The sequence below is a fragment of the Canis lupus genome, chromosome 33 (genome assembly GCF_011100685.1).
Source record: "Canis lupus familiaris isolate Mischka breed German Shepherd chromosome 33, alternate assembly UU_Cfam_GSD_1.0, whole genome shotgun sequence".
Lineage (NCBI taxonomy): Eukaryota > Metazoa > Chordata > Mammalia > Carnivora > Canidae > Canis > Canis lupus.
Window position 1 is genome coordinate 7,644,058 of NC_049254.1, and position 21,746 is coordinate 7,665,803.

Sequence of the window (21,746 nt, forward strand, 5' to 3'; positions counted from 1 at the left end):
GAAATTTACTTAGGACTTGGGGGGAATCACTTCCGGCTTCATAAAGAAGGTAGAGTGTGAAGGTCCGTCTTAGGGGCTGACCCTAAACAGTACAGCTTCTCCCAGTCCCCCTTATCAGAACTTTATTATTTCCCATTCATCTTTTGCTGAGGGAACAGGACAAGTCTTTACATACCTGTTATATGTCAGGCACTCCTAAGAGGTGCTGCTCAGAGTAGGTAGTAACATCTCGCTGAAGCTAAGCCCTGACCCTTAATTGTTTATTGCTGGTTTACGCCACAGGCGGAAGTAACATACATTGACTTTACTGAAGTTCTTTGTTTCTTTCAGACTGTAAGGTCAACAAGGTGGAGTCTTTACCATTTTGTTGAAGTAGTTACACTTCAGAGCTTGGCACATAGTAGGTATTAAGTAGATGTTTCCTGAATGAAGATGGCAGTTTGGCTAACAGGTGGAAGAGGTTATATGGAGGTTTCCGTTAATCACAGTGTTGGTGAGAAGCCCATTGTGAGAACTGGCAGATAAAAAACTATTCTGTTTTACATTAAGACCAGCTAAGCATCCAGATCTAGAAACAATCCGCTCTGTTCTGAACTGACTTTAGAATGTTAGATTCAGTATCTAATGCCTCATCTTGAAGTTATTAACACAAGCTCTAAAATACAGATAATACGAGTACAGAAATAAAAAGGGAGAAGGGTAGAAAGAATCAAGGGAAGGACAAATCATGGAGGGTATTTAATATTAGGCTAAAGGGAGCTTAAGTTTCATCCTGCTGATAAAGGGAAAAATCTAAGGATATAGGCCTTCAAGTCTGACGACTTTGAGTCCACACTAAATGGCAAAATTTTAAAGAATCTGTTATAATAACTGGGAAATTTATTTCCAAGCTATCACTATATGATTTGTTGGTCAGCGCATCATGGGAAAAAGTATTTCTAAGATTAAAAAGAAAGGATGTTATTAATAAATGTAATCTCTTCAGAATATGACAAGGAGGACTAGAGACATTCAATTAAGGAGTAGTTGGAAGGACATAGGGCATTTATATTAAGAATATTAGGGCGTATGTAATCACGAAATGAATTAGGATTCATGAAAACTTCAAGTATTTGAAGGGTAGTTGGGGTGGTTTCACACACAACAGAAATAATTGTACAGAAGCACGAAAACCCACTATAATGTTAAAAAGTTAAGAGGAGAAAACAGAAACCTGCCAGTAGTAAAGTATGAGGTTGAAACCAGAATGTGGCCAGTAGGAGATTGTAGGGCACCGTCAGCAGTTTGAGAGAGCATTTCCTTGGGGCGGGAGGAGACGGGAGTTGAAGCAGGAAATGCTCAGTGGTTGTGGATGATGTATTCAGGGACATGGTCTTGAAAACAAGGGCTAGGCCTTGAGGAGAAGGAATACTAACACATTATTTAATTGTAAGTGGGTTTTCTATAACTATAGCAACCATGGTAAATTGCTAGAGACCTCAGACTGTATTTTGAGTTTAGAATTACAGTGTTGTTACAGGATAATCACCCTGAAATAATAACCTGAAATTAGGATTAAAGTAAAACCCAAGAAGGGAATATTCTGTAGTAAATTAGTATCTAGTGCCTAGTTCTCTGATGTTATCTTCTTTCTGAAAATAATGCAACCTGATCATACACATCCACTAAGGCCTGCGGAGGGCTGACTTAGGTATTAAGAGGCAATAGTGTACAGTCTTACTAGAAAGCTCAGAAGAATGTCACTCATTTGTCTCTTCTCCTTAAGACCCTAAAATTGGAAAATTAGAGAAAATGTTAGTGAAGTCTTTCTTATTTATTTTTAAAAGATTTTATTTATTTATGAGACACAGAGAAAGAGAAGGCGGAGACTCAGGAAGGGGGAAAAGCAGGCTCCATGCAGGAAGCCCGACATGGGACTCGATCCCAGGACCCCGGGATCATGCCCTGAATGGAAGGCAGATGCTCAACCGCTGAGCCACCCAAGGTCCCATTGAAGTCTTTCTTATTTAAAGAGAAAAATTTGAGACCTCTCTTTTAATGTTCACAAATGCTTTTCTCTTCAGGATTATCATTTAGTTACAGGCTAAATAGAGTGTGGAAGTCAGTATTATTTGTCCTCCAGGTAACAAAATTGAGTAAGTACCAGGTGTGAGGCACTGTTCTAGACTTAGGAATACCATGCACAAAACCAATTACTTCTTTAATTTTTAGTGGAAAAGACCATACAAAATTAATGCATTTTTAATGTCTGATAGTGATAAGTGCTTTGAAGAAAATTGAAGCAGGATAAGAAAGTGAAAGAGGATCCATCTTAGTTTAGGTCGTCAGGACAGATCTCTGAGAAGTGAACATTTTATCAGAGATCTGAATCTTGAGAGTTCTGACAAGGGCTCATGACAAAGTGAACAGCAAGTGCAAAAGCCTTGAGTTGAGAAGGAGAACTTAAAGTATGGGTGCAGTGGTGTAACCAGGGAGAAAAGTAGGAAATGAGGTTAAATACTTGGCTAGGGGCCAGAGGCCAGATCATGACCTTATTGGTCTTTTACTAAAAGTGAGATGTGACTGTATTGGGGAGATTTTAAGCAGAGTGACATTAGGTTTTATTTAACAGGATAACTGATGTTGAGAATAGCTTTTAATCTATTAAAACTGATGTAATAACTGATCAACTGATGTTGAGAATAGATTAAAAGGCAGGCCAGTTAGGAGTCTTTTGCAGTAATGCAAGCAAGAGTTGATCTGGCTTCGATAAGTTGGCAGAGGTAAAGGTACTGAAATGATTGGAATATAGAGCTATTTTTAAAGTAGTGGCAGGTTTTTGGCTATTTGGTGGACTTTTTTTTTTTTTTTTTCTCATAAACAGCTAGAGGGAAGAAACTAACATAAAGACAACTACAGGAGAAGCAAAATTTGCGGGGAAGATCAGGAGTTTGTTTTTAGACAAGTAAAGTTAGAAATGGTAATGTCATAAGCAGTAGGTATGTGGGTAAAATAATAATAAACATAAAATAAAACTTGTTTTCTTAAGCACGTAATAAAGTTATCTGTGGACCATTTTAACATGATGAATGTGGTAATATTGGAACAGTGAATCTCTTTTGAAAGCCAGAATTTCTTAGATTCTAATAGTATTTTTGCTTTTCAACTTTTAAGAGATGTTTTTAGAGCTGTTAATCATCAAAACTATTTTATCAGTCTTTCCATAGAGTTATATATATACACAACATCCTGGAGTCCACCATGAATGGACAGTTGGACCTAAGTGGGAAGCTAATCATCAAAGCTCAACTTGGGGAGGATATTCGACGAATTCCCATTCATAATGAAGATATTACTTATGATGAATTAGTGCTAATGATGCAGCGAGTTTTCAGAGGAAAACTCCTGAGTAATGATGAAGTTACGATAAAATACAAAGATGAAGGTAAGATTGTTTCTAAAGTTAGTCATTAAAAGTCTAAGTATTATATGTGGGTGTTTTTTTTTTTTTGCCTATCTTTTATTGAACTAGCTCAAAAATCTTATTCCCTTCTGTTATAATTGAGTACCCACTTTAATTAGATGTTCATGTAGTTAATTATAAGTCTTTTATAAGTTAAAAATAGCTAAGTGATTTATTATTAGAAATGGGGTTTTAAGTGATAGAACTATCATATATATTTTTATAAGCATTTTTGTTTCTCTTCCTGCTCAAGCAATTCTGGTTTCCTTTTTGCTTTTAAAACCGAACTTTCACTCATATTTCCCAAAGTGAAAGAGGTATCAGTAGATAATTGAATGATAAAGATTTTCACGGTCAACTAAGTGTGGGAAAGCTGGTTGAAACAGAAATGTGTTTCTTTAGTGCAGAAATTTTCAGAACATGTAATATGCTGATGTACATTGTCAGTTTATAGAATGCAGTGTCCCTAGATTCATTTGACCACAAAACCATTTTTATGGCAGTGGATTTTACATGACAAATGTTGCATCAAACATACAGTGGAATTTTAATAGTAGATTATCCTTATTTCATTTACTTTAAACCTGTCTTCTTTGTAAACATCTCTACTGCAAATTGTGCTTTAAGTGGTTACCAGTCTTTCTTTTCTTTTTTTTTTTTTTTAAAGATTTTATTTATTCATAGAGACAGAGAGAGAGAGAGAGAGGCAGAGACACAGGCAGAGGGAGAAGCAGGCTCCATGCAGGGAGCCCGATGCGGGACTCGATCCCGGGTCCCCAGGATCACACCCCGGGCTGCAGGCGGTGCCAAACCGTTGCGCCACCGGGGCTGCCCGGTTACCAGTCTTTCTTACTGCTGAATTTATTTTTAGTCTGTTTCATCTTGTACCCATACTGTCTTTTAAAAAATACTCTTATCCCTTAACATCTTTGACTCTGCTGCCCTGGTTTTCTTATCACTAACAGCTGCTTCTCTGTGTCTCTGTGTGCTGGCTTGAAGTAGTGTCAGCTCTTGGTAATAGAAATCTTAAAATTTCAGTGGTTTAACACTCATTTAGAGATCCACAGTGACAGAAGCTCTATTGTGTTCAAACATGGCTTACAAGCTCACCTGAAGCATTAACATCAGCAGGCAGATGGACGCAGACACAGTGTAGAGGGTTACATGGGGCAGTTATAGTCTCTAGGCCTTGAGGTAATGTATATCATTTCTGCTCACATCACATTGGCCAAACCCCAATCACATGGCTCTGCTGAGATGTCAGTGGCTTGGAGTATCTCCCTAGTTGGCCCACTTTCCAACAACCTACACTGTGAAACTGATGATTAGCTAAGCTGGCCATTTAGCTACAGGTGTAATTTTTTTTAAATAAAATATGATCTAATCGTACCCAAAACTAATTTTGAGAGTCAGTAGGACAGTAAAGGAGTTACAAGTAAAGGACAGTAAAGAAGAGCAATTTCTTGGAGTTTTGATGATTTGGAACAGCTATAAATCTCATCTATTTATATATAACACATTGACTTTCACCTCTTTGACTTCCAGGTATGTGCCTTAATTTACCTCAGACTTGGTTAACTTAAACTGACCTATTTATGTGGCTTTTTCTTAACTGCCTTATTTTCGTTTAGGACAAGGCTTAGCAATCATTTCTTTAAAAGATCAGATAATATCTTAGCATCGTAGGTCATATAGGCATCTATTTCATCCACTTTTCTTTAAAAGCTTTTAAAAAGTGTAAAAAGTGTTCTTGGCTCACAGTCCTATAAATGTGAGATTTTGACCATTGGGATCAGTTTGTGGGCCTTAGCTTAGGGTATCCTTATTGTTGAAACTTTGTCCTCCACATCCGGTTATCACATTGAATTTCTTTTTCATGGTGTTTCTACATGTTTTGAATTGTACAGATTTGTGTTCCATAGACTGTTGGGTATTAGGGCGGTGGTGTAGGGTAAAGTTCCTGCTATCATATGTATTGTTTCTGTTGTGAAATTCAGAAAATAAAAATGGTAGCTAGAAGTTTCCTTCTTTTACATATATACTTCATTAAGAATATGTATATGAGTAGAATCCCTGAAGATGAGCATTAGAAATGTTATAAGAAGTGGGTCTGGTTATAAAGATCTAAAAACAATGATAAAATTCTCAGTTATGGCTTTTGTTGCCACCTTTGTTCAAAATAAATCTGTTTAATCAGTGTTAAAATTGGTGTAGTGGAGCATCCTTGCAGCAGCCTCCCCAGGACAGAACTATCATCCTCATGCCCCAACCCACCTGTGTGTGTGAAGATACTTGGCAGAGGCTCCTGGTCATCTCCTTGCCCGTGTCTGCTTTTCTGTTCTTGTTCTCTCTAGAGAACATTTTTTCCCCTAGTCCTTTGAAAGCTTTTGAATCAAGAAGCTGATTATAATATTCTTTAACCTTGAGATCTAGGAGATTACAGAATCTTGTATATATGAGTATTTTTTCCTAAGGAGAGTTAATAGTTTTCATCTTCGTATCAAAATGATCCGTGATCCTTTTACTTACTCTTATAAAGCTGCCCCTCCATTGGTATCAGTGGTATTTTACTGTACTTAGGATTAAAATTTGAACCTTGGGAATCTATATTTTTTTTAACTTTTGATAAATATATTTAAATTTTTTGGTACGGGAAGATTTTAGTCTAAACCAGTATTTTGTTATATTGCTACCTTCAATGTCCTAGTAATTTGTAAAAGATCATTCAGTACATTAAGCTTAGCTATGTTTTGGGTTTTCTTATGAGGATATGGTAAATAACCTTGCTGTAAAAGTAATAAGCAAAATGGATATAGTATCCTTTTGAATAGATCTTTCCCAGATCCTTTACTGTTTAAAGTTCTTATGGGAGATTCTAATTATGTTCTGTGATCTACAGTTAGATTTTAATTAAAATGTATATCCTGGTTTACTACTGACACATAAATCTGAAACTTACTTTTTTTTTTTTTTTAAATTCCAGATGGAGATCTTATAACCATTTTTGATAGTTCTGACCTTTCTTTTGCAATTCAGTGTAGTAGAATACTGAAACTGACATTATTTGGTAAGTGGTAAACTTTCTAATAAATTTACTATATTGTATTGTTGAAGTTTTTTTTTTAGCTTTTTCCTTTTATTTTTATTTTTTAAAATTTTTATCTGAGAGAGAGAGAGAGAGAGAACAAGCAAGAGAGAAGAGAGTATGAGTGGTGGGGAGGGGCAAAGGGAGAAGGAGAAGCAGACTCCTCACTGAGGGAGCCCTGCTCCACTCATGGCTGGATCCCAGGACTCTGGGGTCATTACCTGAGCTGAAGGCAGACGCTTAACTGACTGAGCCACCCAGGCACCCCAGCTTTACTCCTTTTAAACATTCAGAATTAAGTGATAACTTTTTCAGTTATATCTGAATTTTTGAATTATTAGGTATAAGTATTTTTTTTTCCTTCGGAGATAAATAGAAAGTAGGCATGTTTAAATTCTCCTATTTGCTCAGTTCCCTACATAATAATGGATGCCACTTATAGAAGAATTTCCAGGATTGAAAATGCAGGTTTAAAACTACCTTTATTAAGTTTTAGTTTTATTAAGTTTATTTTATTAAGTTCTTAGTGTATATAATTATCTTCTATAACGTGTTTTTGCTTCTCAAGGCTTAACATATAGGACTCAATACTGTAGACATTATTTTTCAAGGAGTACTTAAAGATTAAATTAGAAGTAGTTTGATAAAACAAATAGATTAATTTTAATATTTTAGATTTGTTTCCTTAATAGGCATTAACAAATTTGTAAGGCAGGACTCCTCAGGGATAAGATAGAAGTGATTAGAGTTAAAGTGGTAGTATGATTATGTGAAAAATAAAATCTGGGCCTTTTTTCGGAATGTTTTATTTAGCATTTTTAAAAAGTACTTGGCATTGAACCTTACAGTTCCATGAAACATGATGTTGGCCAGTTGATTTAATTTGTATTTATTTCATTTCCACCTAGGAAGGATGAATGTGAATCAGATTTTAAAATGCTAATAACAAAAACTGCTTAAAAATTTTTTAGATAGAAGGTATCTTGTTACAGTATTGAATGCTTAACCACTGTTAGCCTGCTATCAGGAAGGTTTGATAAACTGAAAGCCTTCCTTCCAGAAATACTGAGGACATCCTAGATCAACTACTACAAATGTGTTTTTTGAAGTATAGAGAAATGTTCAGGGACCAAAAGATACCTGGAATTAAAAACCAGAACCAAAAGTACCAAAGGCTGAGACTTGGTGTACTTTTGGTGGTGATGGTCAAGGTTTTATTCTACATAATCTAAGGACTAATCACTTGGTGTTTAGAGACCTTGGGTCATAGGCCCTCAGTGTATCTAGGGTCATAGGCCCTAGATAGGAAAAAGGAAAAATACCTCTCTATTGATACAGAACGAGTCATGGAATTGATACAGGAAGCTCTTGTACCCTGGGCTGTTGGGTTTGTGAAAGCTCCCTTAAGGATTTATAACTGTGGGCCTTAGATGAGTTGGGTTTAAATTTAAACGGTCTTCATAGTTTGGGAACTTTCAAGCCCAGAAAAAAACATAAAAAAATGTTAAGGATAGGCAGAAATCTCTTAGAAGGAATATATTCTCAATCCAGGTCATAGGCTTCTCCTAGATGGGATCCTGTTGATGAACTTAGAGTTCAGAATTGTAAGACACACGTGAAACAGTCCATATAAGCAAGAAACAATGGCCACAACTAGTAATAGGAGTAGACTTCTGAGAACTTCAGTTAATAGAAGTGATCATCTATGAGATATGTGTTAAAGGTTATTAGATACAAAAGAAATAAGAATGTTAGAACAAGGCACTATGGAAAAAGAATAAACAGATTTTAAAAAATCAAGGTAACTTTTGGAAAAGAAAAATATCATTAAAATTAAATACAGGGTGGAGAGGGAGAACAACTGATTAGTTTTTTTTTTTTTTTTTTTAATTTTTATTTATTTATGATAGTCACAGAGAGAGAGAGAGAGAGAGGCAGAGACACAGGCAGAGGGAGAAGCAGGCTCCATGCACCGGGAGCCCGATGTGGGATTCGATCCCGGGTCTCCAGGATCGCGCCCTGGGCCAAAGGCAGGCACCAAACCGCTGCGCCGATTAGTTGTTGAGAGTTGAAGAGAAGAGAGTTGAAGAGAGAATTAGTGAACTGGAAGGTAGTCTAAAGAAATTCTAGAATCAAGCATAAAAACAGAGATGAAAAATATGAGATAGAATTGGAGAATGAGAAAGTCCAGCCTATTTCCATTAAGACTTTAAAGAAAGAGATAAAGAAGGAGTGGAAATATTTGAGGAGATAATGGTAAAGAAATTTTCAGAATTATATAAAAGATACAGATTCAGGAGGCACAGTGAGTTGTGAACAGGATATGAATAAAACTCCACTGGACATGCTGTCACGAAACTGGGAAATATGTAAGGTGAAGAGATCTTAAAAAGTAGCCTGAGAGACTTAAGACTCATCACCTACAAAGCAATTAGACTGTGTTGGTAGACTTCTTCATAATACTAGTAGAAGCTAGAGATAGAGTACCATTTTCAAACTGATCAGAAAAGTAACTGGAAAAGTAGTTTTCTGTAGTCTGCTAGGCTTGAGGAATAAGGGGAGATAACAATTTCTGGGTGCCTGGGTAGCTCAGCCAGTTAAGCATCTGACTCTTGATTTTGGCTCACATCATAATCTTGGGGTCATGGGATCAAGCCCCACATTGGGCTCTGTGCTGGCAATGGAGCCTGCTTAAGGTTCTCTCTCACCTTGTGTGCTCTTTCTTAAAAAAATAAAAATGAAAATAAAATTCAAGTAAAGACTGAGAATTACATCACTAATGGGCCTTGTTGAAAGAGTTTTTGGGATCAAGCCCCACATTGGGCTCTGTGCTGGCAATGGAGCCTGCTTAAGGTTCTCTCTCACCTTGTGTGCTCTTTCTTAAAAAAATAAAAATGAAAATAAAATTCAAGTAAAGACTGAGAATTACATCACTAATGGGCCTTGTTGAAAGAGTTTTTTAAAATAATACTTAGGCAAGAAGGAAATTTGAGTCCAGAAGAAGGATGAAACATGCAAGAAGTTGTGAGCAAATAAACTGGTTAATGTGTAAATTTAAATGAGCACTGATTATAAAAAAAAAAAAGTTTTAGGAATATAGAAACAAGATGGGACAAAATACTGATTAATAATTATATGTAAGACAGGAGAGGATGATAGAAATTTAAATATTTTAAAAACTTGTATTTGGGAAGAGGATACTCATTAACTTTAGATTTTTAAAAATTGAAGTATATATGTCTAAAATGTTAAGTGATTAGAGAGAAACTAGAAATAACCAGTTGAGGGAAAGGAAAGAAGGAAACAAGAGTACCTACGTGGTTGACTAGATGATGAGGAAAAGAAGCCGAGAGAAAGCTTGATAAATAGCACAAAATAATACACATAAATGGACCAAAGTACATGTTAAAAGATCGATTTTAACTGGAGTTAAGCAAAGTCTTGTTACACACTGATTATAAGAGACATACTAAAATAATTACTTTGCAAAGTTTGAAAGTAGAGGGCTAAAAACATACTAGATAAACTCAAAGCTAGTTGTCAATACTTATAGAATGGACTCTTAAGTGAAAATATTCATTAGTAATAGTCACTTCATAATAAAAATACGATTCACTGAGACTATATAATCATTCTGAACAGTAATGCATCATAGCATTAGATTTTCCTTAGATTTTTCCGTAAGGAAAAATAATTTACAATCTTGAAAGAGATTTTAATACTCTTTCCTTAGAAACTAGTAGATCAAGCAGGCTCCAAATTAGTAGGGATAGAGAAAATTTGAACAAATCAGATACAGGCTTGGTCTTATGCATCTAGCAATCAGGAAGGAGTATAGCTTTTTTTAGTACATGTGGGTATTTATAAAAATTGACCATATAGTGGTTTTTCCAACAAATATCAATAGATATCAGAGAAGAGATATCTTAGAGATTATACTCTCTGGCCTCATTAGAAACCACTGGACAAAAAAGATAGCACAGACTATGGGACTTTTGAAGAAAAAAATACGCTTTTAAGAAAGAAGTCAAGAAATTTTAATGGGAATTAGAAATAATTAGTAATGGTTTCTACATAATGAAGTTTTTATAGAGTGTGCTAAAGCTAAACTTGAAGGGATATTTTGTAGTATTCAATACAAGAAGGACAAGTAACTTAGGAAAAAATAATACAGAGTAGAAGTGAGCTAGAAGTTAGGGAATTGATAGGATCAACAATTTTGAGAAGATACAAATTAGCAAACCTCTATTAAGATTAAAGTTAAGAAAAAAGGCTCAAATAAGCAATGTGAGGGATGGAAAAGGAGAATACTACAGATACATGGCAGTGAGGGAGGATGAATACTATGAACAGTGGGGTGTCTCAGTAAAAGTATTAGGATTTTTCATAGGCTTGGGTTTATGTTAGATGATTTTGGATAAGGTTCCAAGAAATGGGCCCTGCCCTTAGATTGGATGGTCCTGTGATTGGGTATCTTACTAATAAGTCTTATGCAGAAGCTGGAGGAATTAATTGAGGCTAAAGCTTCAGTTGGTAAAACAAGCAGCAATCATTTTAGCCAGGGATGTTGGCCATTTTTGTGGTTTGGTTATTGTTCTTGTTTTGTCCGAGTTCTCCCATGAGTATGCAGTGGCTCTATTTTTGTCTTCATCTGTCACAGTCCCAGAGTATCTTCTGTGATTGTTGATGTTCTTTGAAATTGTTCATGTTCATCAGGAGAACACCGCAGCTTACTTGTGAGTGCCAGCCAGCCCAGCTTCTGGCAGTACCAAGGCCTGTCTTATAGGACTAGGCCAGTTCCTGGTTGTCAGGAGCTGCTTTTCTTCTTTCTAGATATTAGAGAAAACCCAGTAGTACCCTAAGAATGAGTAATAAATGGATGTGATAGAAAATTGTATTGAACTTCCTCATAACTATATATAGGGAGTGTGTAAAAATAGGGTTGTCTTCAAAAAACTTAGATTTGATGTTTGCAACTTAACAAAGAATCCCTGAACCTCTATTTTCAAATGGATTTCCTTTTTAATTTGTTGACTTGGGAATTTGTAATATGTGTACCAGCAGTGCATAAACTATTTTAGCTTAGTTTAATTTTTGAACTCCTATCTTGAAGCTTGCACTCAGAGCCTTGCTTTACTTTTTTTTTTTTTTTTTTTTGCTAGTTGAAGGATTTCTTTTATTTTTTTCCTTTTTTAGGTTATTTCGACTAACTGAGGTAATTGTCTTCATTAAAAAAAAAACTCCAATGATTATTAAATATCTCTGACTTTTTATAGTTAGTATACTGCTTTTGGAAGTAACTACTTTGAAGAACAGTAGTGATTTGGATTCAAGAATTCTGCTTTTTTTTTTTTTTTTTAATAGGTTACTTTTTAGGTCAGTTATTTTAGGTGGCTATTTTTTTAGGTCAAAAATAGGCAAGGGGGATAACAGACCTGTCAGTCACGTTGTAGCTTTTAACATATATGTATAGAATAAGGTGTTTATTATATTACTTCAAAAATATAAAAAGAACAGTGTGGAGAAAAAAAGTGAGCTTTTGAAGGTACATAATTTCTATTAAAATATATATTAAAATTTTAGTTTATTGTAGTTTCTCCTAATAAAACTTTTTTTAACCAACATTATCATAGGCCATAGATGTGCATCAACAAAGACAGATTAATATTTGTTTTTTCAAAAAGTAAACTATTAGTAATAATAGTAATAGTAATAATAGTAATAATTATTAGTAATAATTCTTTCCTTAAAAAGAGTTCTCATTTAAATGACATCATTTGGTATCTTGTTTTTGTTTCTCTTTTTAAAGAAATTACATTTGTTTTTTCTTATTGCTGTTATTGTGTTGATATATTAAGAACATTGCCTAATTTTAAGCAAATTAATGTTTTTATTCCAGTTAATGGCCAGCCAAGACCCCTTGAATCCAGTCAGGTGAAATATCTCCGTCGAGAGCTGATAGAACTGAGAAATAAAGTGAACCGCTTATTGGATAGCTTGGAACCACCTGGAGAGCCAGGACCTTCCGGCAGTATTCCTGAAAATGGTAGACTGTGAATCCATTTTATTCTGCTTTATTCTTCCTTTGTCTTTCTAAAAAAATTTATTGTTATTATTTTAATTCCAATATAGTTTACAGTATTATATTAATTTTGGGTGTATAATATAGTGATTCAGCAATTCCATACATCAGCCAGTGCTCATTATGACAAGCAAATCCCCATCATCTGTTTAGCTCACCTCCCCTCTGGTAACCGTCAGTTCTCTGTAGTTAAGAATCTTTTTAGTTTCTTTTTTTTTTCCCCTTTGTTCATATTTCTTTCTTAAATTCCACATATGAGTGAAATGATATTTGTCTTTGACTTTTTGCCTAGCATTATACTCTATATATTCGTATCATTTTGCAGATTTTTTAAAAAACTGTTTATGTAGGAGCACGTTGGCATCCTTGTTACCCTTTCTTATTTTTGCCTCTGTCCTTTAGGATTACCAGGAGGTTTTATTTTACTAATTCCTGGATCTCATTGTAAATCTACTAAAGAGCAGGGCCAAAGAATCCCATTTTTAAAGTGCTCTTGGGTTAATTCCTTACAACTAGTCTTAAACCGGTGGGTTTATGAATAGGTCAGTTTTCAAACCCCTTTGACTCTTTTGAACCCTTTCCATTGTAATAATTACAGTGTAATTACAATAATTAGGAATTGCAATAATTTCATGTGTTTTATGTGGCATATGAAGTAATTTTAAATAAATAACTTGAGATTTGTATATTCAAATGGAAAATTGTAGACTTTACTTAAACATAGTTTTTAATCATATGTAAAGAAAAGCTTATTTTTTCCACTTTACAGATGATATGTAGTGTGTTTATATTAAGATAAAGTAAGATTTATTGACAAATTTGGAACTGACAAAGTTTTTGGACCAAATATATTTAAAAATGTAGACTGAAGTTTGTGTATTAGGGCTTGAAAATAGATTTTGAAAAACTGCTTTCCTCAACTTTTAGTATTCTTAGATGTTGCACTTAAAAAACAAACTTGTGGGGTTTTTTTTACAATTTTTGTTTGCATATAAATTATATGCTTAAAGTTGCATTATGAAATAGTAAGTTTTATAAAGTCTGGATGACTGTATATAACGGACTTAATAGAAGATGATTTTGTGGGAAAGTGGCATTGTATAATCCTTGCAGCCATTAGATTCTCCTCCTAGATTATATTTTTTGGCTCTATTTAAGTTTTGGAGTTGTTTTCTTTCTTTAGTTTAAATACAGTGTAAATAAAACTGCATTTTCTGTAATTTTCCTCTTCCTCTCTTCCTCCAGCTATGTGGAATTGTATTAATGGTAGATTCTTTTTTTTTTTTAATTTTTATTTATTTATGATAGTCACACAGAGAGAGAGAGAGAGAGAGAGAGAGAGAGAGAGGCAGAGACGCAGGCAGAGGGAGAAGCAGGCTCCATGCACTGGGAGCCCGACATGGGACTCGATCCCGGGTCTCCAGGATCGCGCCCTGGGCCAAAGGCAGGCGCCAAACCGCTGCGCCACCCAGGGATCCCTAATGGTAGATTCTTAATAAATACTTGGTGATTAGTTATTTCTAGTTCCACTTCTGTATTTCATTTTTTTTTTTTAAAGATTTTATTTATTCATGAGAGATACACAGAGAGAGGCAGACACAGGCAGAGGGAGAAGCAGGCTCCATGTAGGGAGCCTGATGTGGAACTCGATCCTGGGACTCTGGGATCATGCCCTGGGCCCAAGGCAGACGCTCAACCACTGAGCCACGCAGGTGTCCCTACTTCTGTATTTCAAAGCATATTAGAGATTTGCTGAAATACTATAATAAGATCTTCCTGACCTTTTCTTGATGAAACTTTTAATATTTCACGTCAAGGCAAATGGCCTTTTCTGAACCCTCTCTCTCCAGACAAAAAGCTCCAACTTTAGGTCCAGAATCTGAAGAAAACTTTTGGCCATTTTGCCAGAGTAATTCATAGATGGCTGACACAACAACATTTGCTTATAATTTCAGAGGGTTTGAGCATCTGTAGAATATTATGTAACTTAGATGAAAATTCAACAAGTGTAGCTGGTACTGTGTAAAAATTACCTATTGTAGCTTATATTCTGCTGTAAGGAATAGAATTATAAACTTTTACGTTTGGTGAAACAACCTTTCTGTTCTTATGTATTTCTTGCCACTGTTTTTATTACCTCACTTTATTAACCCTTTATTTTCATTTTTCATGTTTTATTATTCTCACCGATGTTAATGTAAAAGATGTTAAAACTGGTTTCTTAAAAAAAAAAAAAACTGGTTTCTTCTCTTCATCTTGGAAATTACATCACGCATTGTTCCTTTGTGTGGCCTCCCTTCTTGTCAGAGTGTCCTATTCCAGTTATCTAATGAGTAGAATAATGCATGCTGTGCTTTGGCTTTGTAGATGGTTGTAATTCATTTTTTGTTTCCTTTCTTGTCCTTAACAAGATCACTAGCTCTTGACCACCTGCCTTCTATGAAATTTAAAGCTTCTAAACTTTTAGAATATATCCTGACTTAATAATCTTCTCAAGAAAATAACATAAAATAACTCCCCCAAAATGCTACACCAGAAACAGTCTAGACCACGAAATGGTGTTGTCAGCTGTGAGTACTCCTTAGAACAATGTGGTTTGGCCTCACCCCAAAACATGTGGCTACCTACGTTCGTCAGTGGTCTGCCTCCGCAGTGGTTCTTAGGTACTTGCTTTCCTTTCTGAGGAACATGATGTGTAGGCTACTGCGGGCACTGGATTGATCTGTTGCGGTAGCCGGAGCAGCTAGTAGGAGCAGCTAGAAGGCTGGTAGGCATAAAGTATTGTGTTTCCTGATGGATTTAGTTTGTGGTAAGAGGAAGGATGCACAGACCGTGAAGGGGAGTAGCATGAGGGGGAATAACTTACAAGATTGGTGTGATACACTTTTGGGCTATAGCCTTGGAATTAGGATTAGGAAGGAAATTGGTGAGGAAGATGAATAACTGGTAGACTTATTTTAAAGGAGTACTTATGGTAGTTTTCTTCCAGAAACAGAGGAAATATTAGTGTAACCAGTGGAATCATAGGAATGAATAAGAGTTGCAAGCCCATGTGTGCTTATATTATACTTAGAGTTTTTCACAAACCGATCAGAGATAACCTAATAACTGATGTTCATTTATTTGCTTGGTAACAGGAAAAAAATCGAAAATTATTAATTGAGTAGATGGTTAGCAATATTCTTTTTATTTATTTGTTTTGTTTTTAATATCGTTTTGGTTTCAGGTTCCTATTTGTAAAATGTGGGTTATTCTTGAATCCCTTTTCTTTTACAACATAGTGGTACAAATGCCTGTTGAATACCTTAGTATCCTTAGAAGAAAAGCATAGTTTTAAATTGATCATGCTCATGTTTAAAATTTTATTTTTCTATTAAAAAAATTCTTTATGAAAAAATGTACAAAAGTAGACATAATACTCTCAATCTTGTGAAAACCCCCCCCAACTAAAGTAATTGTCAGCTCATAGTATCATGTTATCTAGACTCTCATACATTTCCACCCCTCTTATTTTGAGCAAATCTCACACACATCATTCCAACTGTAAAGTATTTTAACGGTGACGTAACAAATTAAAAGGATGTGTTTAATGTATTGGTTGGCTTGAGATTTCCATGTAATTAATGATGAACAAATAGACAAGTAGACGTAGACCATCAATGTTGATATCATAACTTCAGTTAAACTTCTTTATTCTTTTGCAAAATGAAGCATTAGTCCTCAATGTATCTGGTAGTAGGATATATATAGGCCATGGGGCTCCAAAAAAAGGGGCAAGTGTTTTTCTGTGTTAAGGAGCTTATATTTCTTTTCCTCATCTAAAATTCTTAGGAAAGGAGGTAGATAATTTTTTTTTTAAAGCTGCTTTTTAAAATTTCTTTTTCATTATTTTTTATTCTGATTTTAAAAATTCAAGTGTAAAGAGGAAAGTAAAATTAACAATTATATTCAGAGATACTCTGAACATTTCAAGCTATATACACATATATTTTTCCCTATTTTGTATTTTTTAGGCTTTATTGAGTATAGATAAAATGGAAACAAGTTTTTGTTTATTCCTCTCATAGATACTGTGGATGGTAGGGATGAAAAGCCTGCTGCTTCCGATTCTTCTGGAAAACAATCTACTCAGGTTATGGCAGCAAGTATGTCAGCTTTTGATCCTTTAAAAAACCAAGATGAAATCAATAAAAATGTCATGTCAGCGTTTGGCTTAACAGATGATCAGGTTTCAGGTAAGTTAGTTCCTTCCTCTTATCCTTCATTCCCTTTCTCCTTCCTTCTCCTTCTTTCCTTCTTTAATAGAAGGCTAACAGATACAGTGATGTGCACAAATCTTAGGGGGTCAGTTCAGTAAATTTTTACTTTTGTGTGTATCTATATAAAACACCAAGCAAGATCAAGATCTAGATGATTTCTAGCACCTGGAAAACTTTCTTAGGCATTCTCCCTGTCATAGAACCTGCTGTAAGAATAACCAGTTTGGTTTAGGTAAATTCTTTCAAAAGTAGAATTCAGAGAGTTTATTTATTTTTTTAAAATCTGAACCATTTTATAATCTTATTAAGGATTTGTTGTAGGATTTAAAGTACACTTGATGTCTTCTTTCTTTGGATGTTAAATTGGAGAAATTTAAATTTAAATGTAGCTTTCTGGTTAACTTGCTTTTGTGTAGAAAGTGCTCTTATGGAAATGGTTTTAATCTTAAAACAGCACCTATACTAGGATTTCTTTTTATTTTTTGACTGTTACTTCAGAATTTTTTCTGCTTTCTTTCTCTTTGGATTCTAATTACACATACAGCTCTAGAATTTTCATTTGATTGTATAGTATTTTTCTTTTGAGGTTCCTTTGCATTAAGACTATATTTCCCTATAACTCATTGATGCATTTTTAATTCTTTAAAAATACAATTTTTTAAAAACAAAATATTTATAGGAGCTCTTAATGTTTGCTGCTTCAACATCTGAGCCTATTTGGAGTCCACTTTCTTTTTCCTGCCTTTTTCTTTGATTGTGGGTCACATTTTCCTGTTTCTTTGCATATCTGATAATTTTTTATTGAAAACGGGACATTATGGTTAAAGTGGTGACTTGGGATTCTTTTAGGTTCCTTTGAGGGCTTTTTGTTATTGTTGCTCTGGCAGTGAGTTATTTTGTATGGATTCAAACTACTTATTCTTTGTCCCGGTGGAGCATACCAACTAATCTCTGCTCAGCCCTTTCAGTTCTTGGTGCGGCTTTTTTTCCTGAGCTCTCTTATGTGTCTACCTCTTAATTTTATGACCAGCTGAGGATTTTGGGCAGAGCTTATACTTGGTTTTTAGGTCTCCCTCTTTTGGTGGCTCTCTTAATCCAGGGATTTTTTTTTTTTTTTTTTTTTTTTTTTTTTTCAAATTTCCAGCCAGTTGGCTAGCCATGAAGTTCACATTATGGCTTTCTGCTGTTGGGGTTGCAGAGGTCAGGGCTTGTAATTCTTAGCCACTGTAATTCAATTGGGGGTAAACGTTTCTGGTTTCTGCTTAACATTTGGTTGACTTCCAGTGATTTCAAATAGTTGTTTTCTGCTATTTTGTCCAGGTTTTTAGTGGTTACCCCTTGACCACTTACTTTGCCATTATCAGTAACTGGAAATACAGGATTCAGTCTATTTTCTTTTTCTTTGAGACTTCTCTGGGATTATTCACTAAAGAGAATTGTGTGAAATTCTGGAAAGACAAATATTAGTATATGATGTATGTTCTTGGTGAAAGAAGACATCACACAAGTGATACATCTGAACTTAGAGCAACTGAAATATGAGTGAATATGTCTTCTTGTTAAGCAATGGCAGATAGAGGAATAAATAGTTATATATAAGGTCAGGCTTAAAATTTGGATTAGAACATAGTCTATGCCACACCAGAATAACATGATTAATATAATTCACATTATTTGAAGTAAGAAAAACTGCGCATTGAAAATGCCAGGATACTTTGTAGTTATTCATGTCTGCTGTTGGGAAAAGCTTGACTGTAATAGTGAATTGTGGACATTGGAAGGAGGAATAAAGTATTACAAAGATAGGTTGGCAACGTTGACTAATAGGTTACATACAAGAGAGGAAAGAAGGATCAAAGTAATGTACTTTCTTAGGTCAGTAATGGTGTTTTTTGTAGGAAAATGTATGTATTTACGTACACATATGTAAATATCAGTAACATGAGCACTTAACCTGTTTTACTCTGGTAACCATCAATTTCTCTGCATTGCCACTCTGAATCCTAGCCTAGGTTCTTGTCAGTGCCTGGACTCTATTGGCCAGCCACACAGTTGCCTAATAAAGTGCTGAGTTCTGGGATGCAGCAGTACAGAGGGTAGAGGTTTGCCCTCGGGGAACTTAGCTAAGTAATAGCAAGTCCCTATGTGGAATTTTCTAAATGGCTATCACTCACATAAGCTCTTGTGATATAATCACTCTTATAAATATTTGCTGTAAGCTCTTGTTAGCTCCTGATCCCTACAGTAACCTTAATGAAGTAGAAATTAGTATTTTTCTTGTACAGATGAGGAAACTGAGGCACAGAAAGAGACGAGGTAGTATGTCCAGAGCTACTAAGTGGCAACACTGGCATTTGAAACTAGGCAGTTTGGCTCCATAGTCCATGCCTTTAACCACTCCTCTATATTGCCCAACAGAAAGAACTTAAAAGAGTAAATAAACATCTACAGTTGTCCTCACAGTGTCTTTTTTGACTGTCACAGGATCAGAACTGTAGTAGATTCTCACCATTTACTTCTTTGTTCATTATTTTAGAAGACTTTGAGAGGTAGTCTTTGTGAGGCAGACAAAAAGAATCAGAAAGGAGCCTGGCCCAAATAGCTTGTGTAATCTAAGAGGAAGATGAGAGCTGTTCAGCAATGAAAAGTTGAAGTTGGTAAGGGTCATAATAAAAGTATACTTCAGAAAAAGTATGAGTGAAGAAGGTTTACTGGAAGTGTGGGGTAATAACTGGATGTAAAGAACATTATATTTAATACATGAAAATGGGACAGGAGGGAACAGTGATAAATGAAATGGAAGGTTAGTTTCAGCTAACAGGGGGCATGGCATGCAAGAGGAGGAATTGTGAGAAGTACTGTTTGGATCCTTGACTACCAAACCAGAGGGTTGAACTTGATTTATGGGCAATGGAGGCCCATTGTAGAAGGGAATACTTATGCTTGACCTACAAAATGAATTCGGTAACACGAAGTGGAGGATAGTGGTATTGCAGAGATGGGTTTTGATTTTTGCAGAGAGAGGTTAGTACTTAGGAATATAACACTCTACACTGTATAGGGAAGGATTTCTAGTCATACCTTTGGATTCTTAAGAAGTGTGGAGCAAAGGAAGAAATGAAGTATATACATTCACTGTAAAAGGTTGCATTTGTGGTTATTGCTTGTTCTATAGTACTTTTGGTTTGGGTATCTTTTAAACAAACTTATTATTGAGCTTGCTGGGGAAGGGTCTTATATTGGGAACTAAACTGATTTTTCATGATCATTTAGGGCCACCCAGTGCTCCTGCAGAAGACCGTTCAGGGACACCCGACAGCATTGCTTCCTCCTCCTCTGCAGCTCATCCACCAGGAGTTCAGCCACAGCAGCCACCATATACAGGAGCTCAGACACAAGCAGGTCAGAGTGAAGGTAAAATAGAAATAAGAGCACTTATTTGGGGAGGTAAATGTGCAGAGATGTTTATTGCAGCATTGTTGGTGATGCATGGTAAAGAGCTTACATAAGCATTCGTTTTATGAATACAGTTGTAGAAATTTCTGATTTACTGATATGGTATGCTTTTGGGTTAGAAGTCATATATGCTTCTGATTATTGAAAAAAACAAAACCAAACCTGAAAAAGTGCTTATGTGAATATAAATACATGACAAAAGGTCAGGAAGGATTCATACCAGTTACCAGTCAGTGGTAACCAGAGGGTCCATGGTGACTCCCTGAGGTGACACTTCATTTTGCATAATATTTAGGTGCTGTTTTATTTCCTTTTCCCTTCTCTTCTTGTTTCTGTGTATTATTTTTGTAATTGAAAAGATTTTTAAAATAGAGGTAAAGCATAACTTAAGTGTAGTTTTTTGAAAGATAAATAGCCCTTTAAATATTTGTGCAGTTAGCAATATGTCTTTTGTGGAAAAAAGCAGTGTATTTTAAATCAAACTTGTCTTCTCTAGGTGAGATGTCCTTGGATGAGCAATTTAATCTCTCTGGGTTTTACTATTCTCTCATTTAAATTATGAAAATTGGACAAAACTATTGGTATTAAAAGAATATCTCTAGAAATATAACTTGAAGGCTCTGTATTTAAACAGATAAAGGGGTTATTTCCATGGTCGAAGGGGATTGAGAGGCCACAGCAAGCTCAGGAGAGCAGACACCTGAAGTTTACAAACTGAACACATTCCACTTTAAAACAAACACCAGGTGGTGCTCTAACTATTTGTATAAAGGGGCCAAGTAGGTGGTATGCTGTATTTTCAGCACCAGAAGCAAGTGACTGAGTTTTATCAATCATATTTAAAAAAAAAAAAAAAAATTCACAGCCTAAAATGAATGCAGCACTTATATAATAGAATCGTAGTCATCTTGTGGCTCTATATTTAGTCTTCTTGTTGAATGAATGCTAGACAACATAGGGTCTAGCATGTGATAGTTGTCTGATGAGTGGGTAGTTTGGGAAGAATTTCTTTCTGCTTCAGCCTCTTCTCAGCCAACTTTAGTTACAGTCTTTACTTTGTACCAAGATACAGCTGCCCTAACTCGAGCAAACTAGAACTGAAGCAGATGTGGGCTGAAACAAGGAGTAAAAGCAGAGTTTTGATGGGATGGGAGTTTAGTGGCTACTTAAATTCTGTAAAACGGGCCTTGGAATTGTAAATATTTTTCCTAAGAATTTTATTCTTAATATGTTCTTCAGGTGAACTGACATTGGTGTTTTTTTTTTTAGAAAAAAATTCCATCTTAAGCAGTGTATACTGTTGTAGAATGGCAGTTGGAAGGACAATTGTACCAAATAATGTTTGCTGTTCACTTATAAAGGAATGGGATTTAATGCTTTCTTAATGTCTCACATTATTCTATTGGGTTTATTTTAATTGAA

At 35.2% G+C, this 21,746-nt stretch overlaps 1 protein-coding gene across 5 annotated transcripts in view; it reads left to right on the top strand.

Moving 5' to 3' along the window:
- TFG (trafficking from ER to golgi regulator) overlaps nt 1-21,746 on the top strand; it is a 29,583-nt gene that overhangs the window by 1,738 nt on the left and 6,099 nt on the right. For 3 of the 5 annotated variants that reach the window (XM_038582669.1, XM_038582668.1, XM_038582665.1), the window contains 5 exons: nt 3,196-3,424; nt 6,426-6,509; nt 12,427-12,573; nt 16,677-16,844; nt 20,142-20,282. In XM_038582669.1, coding sequence (XP_038438597.1) covers nt 3,241-3,424; nt 6,426-6,509; nt 12,427-12,573; nt 16,677-16,844; nt 20,142-20,282 — 724 coding nt within the window. In that variant the 5' untranslated portion in view covers nt 3,196-3,240. Of the gene's footprint in view, nt 1-3,195; nt 3,425-6,425; nt 6,510-12,426; nt 12,574-16,676; nt 16,845-20,141; nt 20,283-21,746 lie in introns of those variants that run through there. The other 2 variants (XM_038582666.1, XM_038582667.1) reach the window with 1 other exon arrangement.